Genomic DNA, 12,655 nt, shown 5'->3' with positions numbered 1-12,655 from the left:
GTCAAGGTTAAGCACCTCTATGTCAAAATGCCTTCAAGCCCTGTAAAACTTGAGTCTGGGAGTGAAAGAGAATAGAGACATAAGAGTGCAGACAATGCAACTTGTCTGTGCTTTGCAGACAAATGTCAACAGATGTATGAACCCCTGCAATGCAGCAATCAGAGATAATATGAGATTTTGCTGTTTTTACAAATGTGTGCAGGCAGCCTGCAAGATAACCAACAAACAGGCAGTTTCAATTCTGTGTAGAAAGGACCTTTGATTACGCACGGATTATTTTCTTCAATCACACTACTTTGTATGGATAGCAACACTGTCAGTGATGTCATCTTCTAAAACAACAGAGAGAAATGTATAGGCATATTGTGCCAGTTGAGCCCAAATCAATGACCTGGGTAATGCAGTCAGGGTAACACTATTATTCCTCATCTAAATCCTTCAAGCCCATAGAAAAATAATGCTGATCTGATGCAGGTTCAAGAAATACGTTATGTGGGAAAGAAAATCAAGGATTTAATTTTACATACACTCTAATATGTACTTACAGGAAACACCACAGAATATATAGTTTTTACAATTAGGAGCATGTTTAAAATTTATTAACAATCACAGGCTTTCTTGTATAAGAATATTTTTAGTGAGTATATTCTCTGAAAGACTGATGTTCAAATATGAATTCATATAGCCTATCAATACCTTTCCACAACCGCGAGAACAGAATGATTTATATAGCATTAAGGTGGCAGTGTTGCTTTACTGATTGGGGTAATGTTTTGAAAGATTTATTATACCTTTCAGTTTCACCTACGCTTGTTTTGTGATTCAATTGACTCGTTCTATTTACCTATCTTCATAATGGACATAATATGGATTTATGCAGATTTAGTTTTGTTTAACGTTTGGAAACTTACGCGTTCTGAGATGAAAAATGTGTCTTAAAAAGGTATGCAGGGAAGAGAACCACTGGGTCCTTAAAATCTTTTAAAATAATCCACTGAGCGTCTTCTACCGAGTTGTAGGTTAGGGTAGAGTTAAAGATTGTATAGACAGAGCTGTGAAGCTCGCACATCCGGGTCACCGGAGAGCCAGGCAAAGGCCCCGCCCTCCTGGAGGCGGGGCCACGAGCGACCAGGATGTTCCTCCGTCTCGCTGCGCCCCGCCCCATCCTCCCTGAACGTTGAGGGCGGGCCTGTGCGGCGCGAGGCCGGAACCTGTGGGATATCCACGCAGCTTGAGCTATGGCTGACAGTGGCAGAACGCCTCAGGCCCGGGCTCTCCTGCAGCAGTGCCTGCACGCCCGGCTGCAAGTACGCCCGGCCGAGGGGGACGTCGAGGCCGAATGGGTGGAGGTAACGTTGGCCCCGCAGCTCCGGTTATCCTGTGATGCGCAGGGGCGGTTCTCACCGCGCTGTCCTGGTGATTCGTACCCCGCGCTCACTCCGAGCCAGCCTCCTGGCGCCTGGCAGGTGGTGCGGTCGGCGCTGGACTCCTGGCCCGTCCGCCCAACGCTGCCGTTAATTCCTGCCTGGCCTCGCCTTTCTCCTCAGTCTTGCGTCACCGGCCCCGGCCCCTTCTCCCTCGGACTCCCAGAGGAGATTAAGAGGGACCCCGGGAATTTGAGCTTCCTCTCAAACGATCTACCTGAGCTCGGTGTACTTCAGGCCTAGCAGTCTCAGACCTCTTGCTTCAAAAGAGCAAAAAGCCTTGTCACTCCCGGCGCCTTGCTCGGGCTGCTGGTGACTTGTGGTGGTCTGGTTCGAGCTTCTAGGTTGGACGTGTTGCAAACGCTGAAGATCTGTTTTGACTTGTACTCCAGATCCCGTCGAATTCCGTCTTATGTTGGGTGCAGCTAGGTGTTAGCACAGTAATGAGATTGCCCATGAAACTTCCTTTCTCAAGAAACTTAAAAATTTGATTTATTTCACACTAGGAACAAAGACCACTGCTTTAAAAGTGGCATTGTTATCAAACACGCTTCCTCCAAAGAATTTTAAACATTTACGCTAAATGTCCTTCGACTTGAATATTTGCCTTTTTAAGACAGCCTGCCCATATGCAAAATTCCATGCAAAAACATGTTCTTTGAGGCCCTGACTTATTTTTGGAGTAAGCTGAAATGAAGGGAGGTCTTCCCTGGTGGCTCAGTGGTAAAGAACTCGCCTACCAATGCAGGAGACGTAAAATTTGCAAATTCGATCCCTGGATGGAGAAGATCCCCTGGAAAAGGGCATGGCAACCCACTCCAGTATTCTTGCCTGCAGAATGGCATGGACAGAGGAGCCTGATGGGCTGCCGACCATGGCGTCTCACAAAGAGTCGGACACCACTGAAGTGACTTAGCAGGACCACTCGCAGAAGGGGAAAAACTTGTAATAATAAATAAAACTTTTGGAGGTACCAAGAAACTTTAATGGATCATTTCATTCACTCATCTGCTGAATTCCATCCCAGATCTAGTGCTCCGTAACACAATCTTCGTTATTATTTTAAATACAACACATAGACCGTATGTGGATGACTATTCTTACATCACAATCTGTTGCTGCTACCAAGTCGCTTCAGTCGTGTCCAACTCTGTGCGACCCCAGAGATGGCAGCCCACCAGGCTCCCCTGTCCCTGGGATTCTCCAGGCAAGAACACTGGAGTGGGTTGCCATTTCCTTCTCCAATACATGAAAGTGAAAAGTGAAAGTGAAGTCGCTCAGTCGTGTCTGACTCCTAGCGACCCCATGGATTGCAGCCTACCAGGCTCCTGGGTCCATGTTACTGTCTGGTAATTTGGAAATACTGAATATTTATAAGCATAAACATTCTGGTATTTTTGCCCTCCCTTTGTCTTTCTCAAAAATTCATTTCTTGTTTCTTTTGTTATGGCCTTTTAAAAATTTATCTTCCTTACTTTGAAATTTTATTCTTTTTTGCCATCCTTTCCAAAGAGTTGCCTATTTTTATATTTGCTTCAGTTCAGTTCAGTCGCTCAGTCGTGTCCAACTCTGCGACCCCATGAATTGCAGCATGACAGGCCTCCCTGTCCATCACCAACTCCCGGAGTTCACTCAAATTCATGTCCATTGAGTCGGTGATGCCATACAGCCATCTCATCCTCTGTCATCCCCTTTGCTTCAGGGGATTATAAATCCCAAACTATTAATCATTTAGATTTCTTCCATGCCTCTTTATCTTTTTATATGCTTCATGTCACATCTCCTTATGCAAAATCAAATAGTTTATTGCAGCCTGCCAAACTATCAGTGTGTTTATAAACTTTAAAGCTATTTTAAAGCTTTCTCTTCCACTCCCACACATGGTTAAATTAGTATAAAGAGTTGACCAGTAATTAGAGAGTAAATACTTTCCTCTTTCTCAAGCATCCTCCATTGTTATTAACAGTTATAATTTTTTAAAAGCTTTCTTTTTTAATTGTCACAAAGATTTGAAGGTTACTTTGCGTATTCTTGGTTTCATTCATTTAGATCTTTACTCTCACAGTAATGTTTTTCTTCCTGAGAGGCATGAACTTTTTTAACCTACAGTGAGAATTATCTGTACTTCTCTATATATTTGAAATGCTCTGTTTATACCAAAAGAAGCTATAAGGAAAGTGATTCTGTTTTGAACATGGGAATTTGTAGGTCACAATTTAAGAGCTATTGTTGTGATAAACTAAAAGAAAATACCTTAATGAGGAGTGGTATGTGGTGAGTGATAAGAACAGGCATTTATTCATGCAAGTAATTAGATGCTTAAATCTGATGTTGTTTAGTTATTAAGTCATGTCAGACTCTTGTAACCCTATGGACTGTAACCCACCAGGCTCCTCTGTCCAAGGGATTTTTCAGGCAAGAAGCCTGGAGTGGGTTGCCATTTCCTTCTCCAAGGAATCTTCCCAACCCAGGGATTGAACCAGAGTCTACTCTGAGCTTCCCCTCATAACATGTCCCAATATGAATGTGCTTGAAAACTTTTGCACTGTGCCAAAACAGTCCCAGGGGAGAGGGCTGTGATGGTGATGCAGGGATCTGTATCATTCCACCTGCCACCTCCTTATTGTGGGTATGTGCTGGAGGCACTTGCTAGTTCCAAGAGCACTATTTAATTTTTTTTTTTTTTGATGGAGGGATGAAGCTATTTTATTGAGGAGCTTTGGGAGAGGGTCAAAGGGCTGATAGAACAATGAGATCTGTCTTCCTTCTCCCCAGCTTCACCGTAGTCCTTTGAAAGACAATGGCACTTGTAGAAGGTTACTTCCTATCCAGATAGATCAGGTGTGAATGCAGAGCTGTGTTTCTATTTATTTAGCAGACTATTTAGATAACACATAGAGCCTATAAGATAAAGTTGAACTTAAATGCACTCAACAGAGCCCCTATCATGTACAAAACAGTCTATAAAGTACTTTGGGAGTTAAGATGTAAAATAAATTGTGTTTCAGTCCTTAAATTTCTTTTCATGTACTTAATAAGCAATTATATAGCTCTTACTATGAACCAGGCACTGTTCTAAGTACTCTACAGATATTAACTCCTTTAATTTTCACAATACCTCTTGGACTCAAAAGGTTAATCTACAAAATAAAAAATTTAGTGATTCACTTTGCAGCAAAATGAAAGTCATTTATCAAATGTCTTCTCCATATAGTCTCTCTCCTACAAGAGCTAAGAAAGAAATGTCCAAGTCATTATATAAAATAAGCTTACATTCCTGATAACAGACAACCTCTTGATGTAGAACTTAATATGAATGCGATTTCCAAGGTTTAATCACTGTGTGTATTTAAAGAATTAACAAAAGTAACAAAAAAATAATAGGACAGAAATTTCTTGGAGTTTATTGCAATGGAATCAGACCCTTGTTTTTATTATTTACAAGTAAATGGATTAGTAAGAACGAAGAATGATGATGTCAAAAGACATGTAAGTCACAATGTTGTTTATACATCAGTCATATCTGATATTATGTGAATTCATTTGATGTTGAATGAATAAGCCTCTGCAAAACTGAATGTTTCTAAATCTGTCAGCTTTACTTGAGGAGGGGAAGCGAAGTGAAATGAAGCCACTCAGTCGTGTCCGACTCTTTGCGACCCCATGGACAGTAGCCTGTCAGGCTCCGCCGTCCATGGGATTTTCCAGGCAAGAATACTGGAGTGGGCTGCCATTTCCTTCTCCAGGGGATCTTCCCAACCCAGGGATCGAACCTGGGTCTCCTGCATTGCAGACAGATGTTTTACTGTCTGAGCCACCAGGGAAGAAGTCTAGTTCATAATCCAAATGATTTTGATTAGAGGTTTGAAGGTATAACTTGGGGTCTTCACTGCTCTTGGCTGTTTGGTTTTTTTTTTTTAGGTGCCATCAATTTATTTTTTAAAAGTTTGTTGAGCTCACCAGGTTTATCTGGATTTTAAAATCACCCAGGGGTCTTACTTCTACAAATTTACCTTATGAAAATACTTACCTTGACTGTATTTTTAACTTGATTTTTGAAAGAAGTGATAACTGAGGTGATTGAATATAGAAAAATATTTTCTCACATATTTAAGAAGTCAAGACTGTTGTAAAAAGTTATTTCTCTTCTTCTGCGTTTAACCTCTTACCTATAACAGTTGTAAAATTTTATTCATTTTCCTCTATCTCTCTATAGAAGTTTCTGATCTGAGTTTATTGTGGTTTCTCATAGGTTCAAAGAGGATTAGTGATCTACGTGTGCTTTTTCAAGGGAGCTGATAAAGAACTTCTTCCCAAAATGGGTATGTGTTTAGTATTATTTGTTTTATAGGAGTGAGAGTGAATAGCAATAGATGAACCAGAAGGAGCAAAGAGTACAATCTTATATTATACAGGTGTGTAAGTTGTAAATGACTTAACTCTGTGTACTGTTGTTGACTTTATTTATTTTCCTGTTCCAAAGCTTAATGTAAGCAAGTGTGGTGGAATTCTTTTAAAATATCTGCAGCTTTTTGGATGGCTGATGGACTGGTTTAGAAGAGTGTACAAAAACACACAGAGACAACACAGCAGTATTTATCCAAGGATACAGAAACTTGTGGAAGCAGGGTGGCCACACAGAGAGAAACAGATGCTGCATTTCTTAATATAGTTTACTTATCTCTTAGAGGCCTTAACAGGGGCATGTAGGTGACACTGTATATGCAAGATGCGGTTCAAATCTGTGTAGATCAGGCTTATATCATTATTATGGAAAAATTTACATTCTGTAAATTCTTTGTAGGAAATGCATATAAATATTCTTGAATCAAGTTTGGTGTCATCATAGTCACACCTCCCCTAGGGGCAGAGAAAACAGAGTCAGTGTTCTGGCATCTCTGCAGGCATAATTTACCTGCCTCCATCTTCCCAGTGTTCTAAATAGTCTATACTACTGCACATTCCTTTGATAATGACATAGGTTCAGATATACCAAGTCAAACCATATGCCATCTCAAGACAGTATTTGATAGAATAATTATGTCCAAAAAAAAAGCCTGAAATAGTGGAGCTGTCCCTAAAGTTGGGGACAGGTTATCTTTCTCTTCATTAGTAAAGGCAATACTCATTAGTTGGATTAATAAGAAGGTAGCTCAGATGGTAAAGAATCTGCCTGCAATGCAGGAAACCCAGGTTCGATCCCTGGATCAGGAAGATGCCCTGGAGAAAGCAATGGCTACCCACTTCAGTATTCTTGCCTGAAAATCCCAAGAACAGAGGAGCCTAGCAGGATGCAGTCCATGGGATCACAAAGAGCCGGACATGACTAAGTGACTAACACATACACATAAACTATACAGATGGGTAATTGAAGCAGGCAGAAGTTAATTAACCTAGAAGAGCTTTGAACAGTGGAACTCAAGCGTTAATAGCGCAATGAAGAACGATTTGAACAAAGGGCTAAAGCTTCTAGAGGAGATTTTATGCTGAGACATCAAGCATGTTTGACAACTTTGTCAGAAGCTGAAAACTAGACTTGAGAAGGGCCTGTGATAGGTAAGGATGGAAAGCCAGTAACTGTAATAGTTTGAAATTTGAATCTGGAGGATAATACAGAGCTTTCAAGTGTTTAAAGAGAAAATAAAATGAGGTCTCTTGTTAGAGAGGATGATTGTAGGGATTTAATGCTTGGATGTTGGGCATTCTGTCTGTTTCTGCTTTGAATTAAGGCCTTATTGACCGTAAAAAGTATATAGTAGAAATCTTCAAAAACAGGAAGGGCATTTTTTTCACGACTTAATGTTGACTTTCTAAACTTGTTTTTATATATTCTTAAATGGATCCTAATTATAATAAGGCAAAATGAACCAGCCAAACCCAAGCCACATTTTGTTATGTAGTAATTAAATCCTGTGTACATACATGTATGTCTTTCTGAGTTTACTTTGAATATGTGCATGAGGTTGTGGTCAGTTAAAAGTCTACCTTAAGTCTTCTAGTGGACAGTCTATAACACAAAGCTTTTATATATCATGATTCTCAGTAAAGAGCTGTGACTCTTAAGAATCACATTCTACTGGTGTGAGTTATAAGCAAAACAAGTCCATCTATTATTGATAGAAGTAGCTTGTACTTCCCTCTATTCCAGGAGGCAAAGTATGCCAGTGTGACGGGATTCTCTTAAACAGCCCACCTCATACTTATTACATGGATTCAGATTTTTCCAGTCAAATCATGTACCTCTTGGGAACATAATAACCAGTTATAGCCATAAAGTCTGAAGTAGCATGACTAACATAGAAATGTGCATAATCTTCCTCAATTCATCTTCAGTATAATTGGACAGAGATTCAGGGGCCCTGTCAAAGCTTTGCTTCCCATATTCATCATTAGAGATACTTGAGTTTCCAAAAAGTGAAAGTGGAAGTAACTCAGATGTGTCTGATTCTTTGCAACACTGTGGCCTGTACTGTCCATGGAATTCTCAAGAGTGGGTAGCCTTTCCCTTCTCTAGGGGATCTTCCTAACCCAGGGATTGAACCCAGGTGTCCCACATTACAGGCACATTCTTTACCAGCTGAGCCCCAAAGAAAGCCCCAAGATGCCATTAATTAATTCATCATCTCATTTTAATTCTACTTACTGACATTTGTATTTGTATTTACTTCTACATGCTGATATTGGTGGCTCAGTGGTAAAGAATCTGCCTGCAATGCAGGAGATACAGGTTCAGTCCCTGGATTGGGAAGATCCCGTGGAGGAGGGCACGGCAACCAATTCCAGTATACTTGCATGGAGAATCCATGCTCAGAGAAGCCTGGTGGGCTACAGTCCATGGGGTCCCAAAAGAGTCGGACGTGACTTAGCAACAATAACAACTGATATTTGTGTTATCAATCATCAATGCATGCATACTTACTTGTGTCTGACTCTGCAACTCTGGACAGACTCCTCTGTCCGTGGGATTTTCTAGGCAAGAATACTGGAATAGGTTGCCATTTCCTCCTCCAGGAGAATCTTCCTGACTGGGGAATTGAACTCCCATCTCCTGTGTCTCCTGCATTGAAGGCAGATTCTTTACTGCTTGAGCCATAGGGGAAGCCCATCTTTGTATGCCAACAGCGTTAATTGAATTCTCAGAGCCAGTAGAGGGAGATGTATGGAAGTATAATAAATTGCATTTACCTTTCTGGCTTATTATTTCAAAACTGCCTTCTTAGTCTGTCACTGGCCTGAGGCCTGGATAGCTGGGTAGTGATTTCTGTGGAATGAAATGCTCTGGAGAATTACAGTTTCCTTAAAAGCAATCAATAAGGACTGCTGGCTATATAGCAAAGTCCTATTTATAATAGAGAAAATTAGAAGTATTTTAAAATAGGTATTAGTTAAATGAAAATTGATAGTGCTTAATGCATAGCTTAGAAATTCATTTGGGTGTTCACCTTGGCAGGTTTTCACCAGGTTAATTCCTTGATTTGTAGAGTAAAAGCCTTGCTGATATTTGCTACAGGCTTTCTCAAATTGAAACCATTGATACCCCACCAGAAACCATAGCTTTTCAAGCCTGATTATTCACAAAAGAATGTGAGGTTTCAGTAATTCTTTTACCATTTGCATCCTCTCAGGACTATTCTTTATAAGCAGAAGTTACTTATACGCCTTGTAGAGGTAGAAAGACCCTGAGTGTTTATATTAGGCATTTCGTTTGCTTATTGCTTTGAAAACTGGCCAGTGTTGAAATGTAAAAGTTCTCTAAGTTTAGTTTTTTTTTAGCTCACATAAACATTTATGGTTATTTTGACACTTCTTATTAGCTGTGAGTTTACTTTCCATAAATGGCATAAAAGTAATAATCCTATATTTTCCAGTATGTATGTGAAGATAATGCCAGTAACTCTATGCCTTTGGATTTACTTTTCCAGTTGACAATGAATTTATTTTATTTTTGTGACAATGAATTTCTGATGATTCTACCTTTCACCTTTATCCTTCTCCCACTGGTGATGTTTGTATTGATGAAATGATTAGTCTATGTTAATAATGCCTTTGAGGTTATAAAACTCCAAAATCAGCTAGTTTGTAACAGAATTGAACCTGGAATCTTTGTTTCAGCTTAGAACTCTAGGCAACTAAGTTTAAAATAATAAATGCACTAAGGTTTTTATTTAATATTCTTTGTTATAAAGCATAATATGTGTGTGGAGGATCTGTCATGGTCTTTTCCAGTAGGATTTGCTCTGAGATATAAAAAGGAACAAAAAGGCAAAATCTTTTCATATATCCCTCAGGGAAGCAATATTTTAAAGTTCTGGTATATGGTTAATTCTGTAGTCTTTTCTGGATGATTTTATTGCAGGAAGATCCTAACTGCCAAGTCAGATTTAAAACATCATGCCATTTTCTGCTTGAAATCTTCCTTGTTTTTCATGCTTAGATCATTTAGCTTACTGAAGCCATTTTTGAAATCTACATAGAGACCTTGGGTTAAAAGCATGAGCTGACAAATTGGATTTTCAACATGAAATTTGCTGAGTAGAAGATTGTTGTTTTTCTTCATGTTTGTTTTTTACTTTAAAATGTTTTCCCTTTCTTCCCCACCCAGTTAATACACTGTTAAATGTGAAATTAAGTGAAACAGAAAATGGCAAGCACGTCTCTATATTGGATCTACCTGGCAACATTCTTATCATCCCTCAAGCCACCCTTGGGGGTAGAGTAAAAGGAAGAAGCATGCAGTATCACTGTAACTCTGGAAAAGAAGAGGGATTAGAACTTTATTCTCAATTTGTGAATCTCTGTAAAAAAGAATTAGCTGCTAATAGCAAGTGTGCTGAAGCTGGGGTTGTCGTGAAACACGGTACCTATGGCAGTAGGCAGGTGTTAAAGCTTGACACCAATGGACCGTACACACACCTAATTGAGTTTTGAAAGTTTCGACAGCTGTAATTAGATTCCCTAGCCCCTTCTTCCGGAGAAGGCAATGGCACCCCACTCCAGTACTCTTGCCTGGAAAACCCCATGGATGGAGGAGCCTGGTGGGCTGCAGTCCATGTGGTTGCTAAGAGTCGGACACGACTGAGCGACTTCACTTTCACTTTTCACTTTCATGCATTGGAGAAGGAAATGGCAACCCACTCTAGTGTTCTTGCCTGGAGAATCCCGGGGACGGGGGAGCCTGGTGGGCTTCCGTCAATGGGGTTGCACAGAGTTGGACACAACTGAAGCAACTTAGCAGCAGCAGCAGCAGCCCCTTCTTCTTGAGTACACAAATCTGCAGCATTTTTAGATAAGAAAATCCTGGGTTCCATCCACAACTCTGCAGCCTCCTAATTAGATGACCTTGCCAGTCACCTAACTGTGGATTTCAGTCACCTTCCATCCCACTTTCCCCTACACTGACACTCAGAAATTTGAAATATCCTCTCTTCACTTTATGGTCATTGATAAGAACATGGAAGTGTTCCTAGAGAGTTGTATTTAAGCTTTTTGCTGTGAAGCATTTTGTACAATCAAGAAAAATATATTTCTTATGCCCTCAAATATATGTGGTATGTAATAAAAATCACTATTTGTGTTAAAACTAGATAAAACCCAGCACAAACCAATTATAATTTTGTCAAATTTGTTTTAATATTTCAGATTTCCATATTTTGAATAAAAGAATATGCAATTTACTATTCTTCTAATACTATGAAAATGTAATGCAGAAATGTTATTGTGCATTTTAATATTACTTTCCAAGAATATCCAAGTGCTTTAAGTTAAGAATCTTTAGTTGATATAGGAACAGGGGATGGGGGACTAAAAGTTGTTTTTGTTTAATATTCTTGGTTAATATTCTGTTTCTCAGCTTTTTACCAAAACAGTGTGTGTCATATTGTTTGTCTTTGGTTTTTAAAAGTTACTGTTTAATTAAATTAGTGTTCATAATTTTTTTAGGAAGTTCTTTTCTTGTTGATTTAGATTGCTATATAATAGGAATAAAAAGGGAAGCTTTCTACTGGAATTACTTGAAAACAAGTTGATTTGTTTATTTCTGTTTTATTGACTTAGTGATTTGGACCCAGTGTCATTTTTTCTTTTAGTGTATTTTTGTGTCCTCCACCCTCAAAATTTATATGTTGAAGTCTCCCAAGTCTCCTAATGGTATTTGCAGATGGGGCCTTTGGAAGGTAATCAGGGTTAATAGATCATGAGAGTGGGTGCCCTCATGATGGGATTAGTGTCCTCATAAGAAGAAACACCAAAGATTTTACTCACCCTTTCTCTTCCGGCCATGTGAAGATTCAGTGAGAAGGGGGCCTTTTACAAACGAGGAAGAGAACCTTTACCAGAAACTGACCATGCTGGTGCCCCGATCTTGAACTTCTAGCCTGCAGAGCTATAAGAAAATAAATTTCTGTTGTTTAAGCCACCGTAAGTGTATGGTATTTTGTTCTAACAGCCCAAGCTAAGACAGTGATATAAATAGCCAGTAAGGTAGGCTTTTCAAAGCCAAGAGAGAAAGATCTATAAGAAGTTGAAAGAACAAATGAATCAATAAAAGGTATTATTCATTTTTTGCAAACTCCTTTGACTTGAATCAGATATTTTTAAGAGTGAAAATGAAATAGTGTTTCTTAATTATCAAAAGATGAAAAATTGAGTTGAATAAATATCTTAAGTAGCTGTTGAAAATTCTTTGTGTCTTATACAATTTCTTTAGGATTGGGTTCCTTAGATTCTTAAAGTGTCTTAAGAAAAAAATCCCATTTTCTCTGTATCCTTCCTGTACTATTCTATTTTAGAACTTGAGGATCAATAATTGGCTTGGTAGTGAGCTCATTGTCCTGAACTTTTGCTTTATTGATTCACAATACACTTATTGAAATGTAATAAACTATTCATAAACTTGCAAACTCCAATTTTCTCAGAATTTCTCCAAAGAAGTGTATGTCTTTCAAAAAGATTATGTGTTACCTATTTTAAATCATTTTGATGTGTGTGGGTGAAATGCTGACTCACAGCCCTAGATTGCTATTTTATAGTTCAGGCAGTTCTCCTTTAAAAAAAAAATTTGCTTGAGGTACTTGTGGAGAATAGCAATTTCAACTACATGAAAGGTTATTAAGCAGAAGATGACACCCAAGTTTGTTTCATTTCCCAGGAGACTAGAACAAGCGAGAAAAAGCAAGAGAAATAGTAGATTTGAAAATAACTACTGTGTCTTTCTCTAGCTCTCCTGGCCCAAG

General features: G+C 39.1%; 1 protein-coding gene across 1 annotated transcript; it reads left to right on the top strand.

The window, feature by feature from the left end:
- The first annotated feature begins 1,149 nt into the window (after positions 1–1,149).
- DTD2 (D-aminoacyl-tRNA deacylase 2) lies at positions 1,150–12,321 on the top strand. Its single transcript, XM_055556104.1, has 3 exons — positions 1,150–1,349; positions 5,677–5,746; positions 10,027–12,321. Exons 1-3 carry the CDS (start codon positions 1,239–1,241, stop codon positions 10,350–10,352), a joined length of 507 nt encoding a protein of 168 aa, XP_055412079.1. The 5' UTR covers positions 1,150–1,238; the 3' UTR covers positions 10,353–12,321.
- Positions 12,322–12,655: the final 334 nt, after the last annotated feature.

This window comes from Bubalus kerabau, chromosome 19 (genome assembly GCF_029407905.1).
Source record: "Bubalus kerabau isolate K-KA32 ecotype Philippines breed swamp buffalo chromosome 19, PCC_UOA_SB_1v2, whole genome shotgun sequence".
Classification (NCBI taxonomy): Eukaryota; Metazoa; Chordata; class Mammalia; order Artiodactyla; family Bovidae; genus Bubalus; species Bubalus kerabau.
Note: the sequence above shows the minus strand (reverse complement) of the source record. Positions and strands in the feature narration are given on the sequence as shown.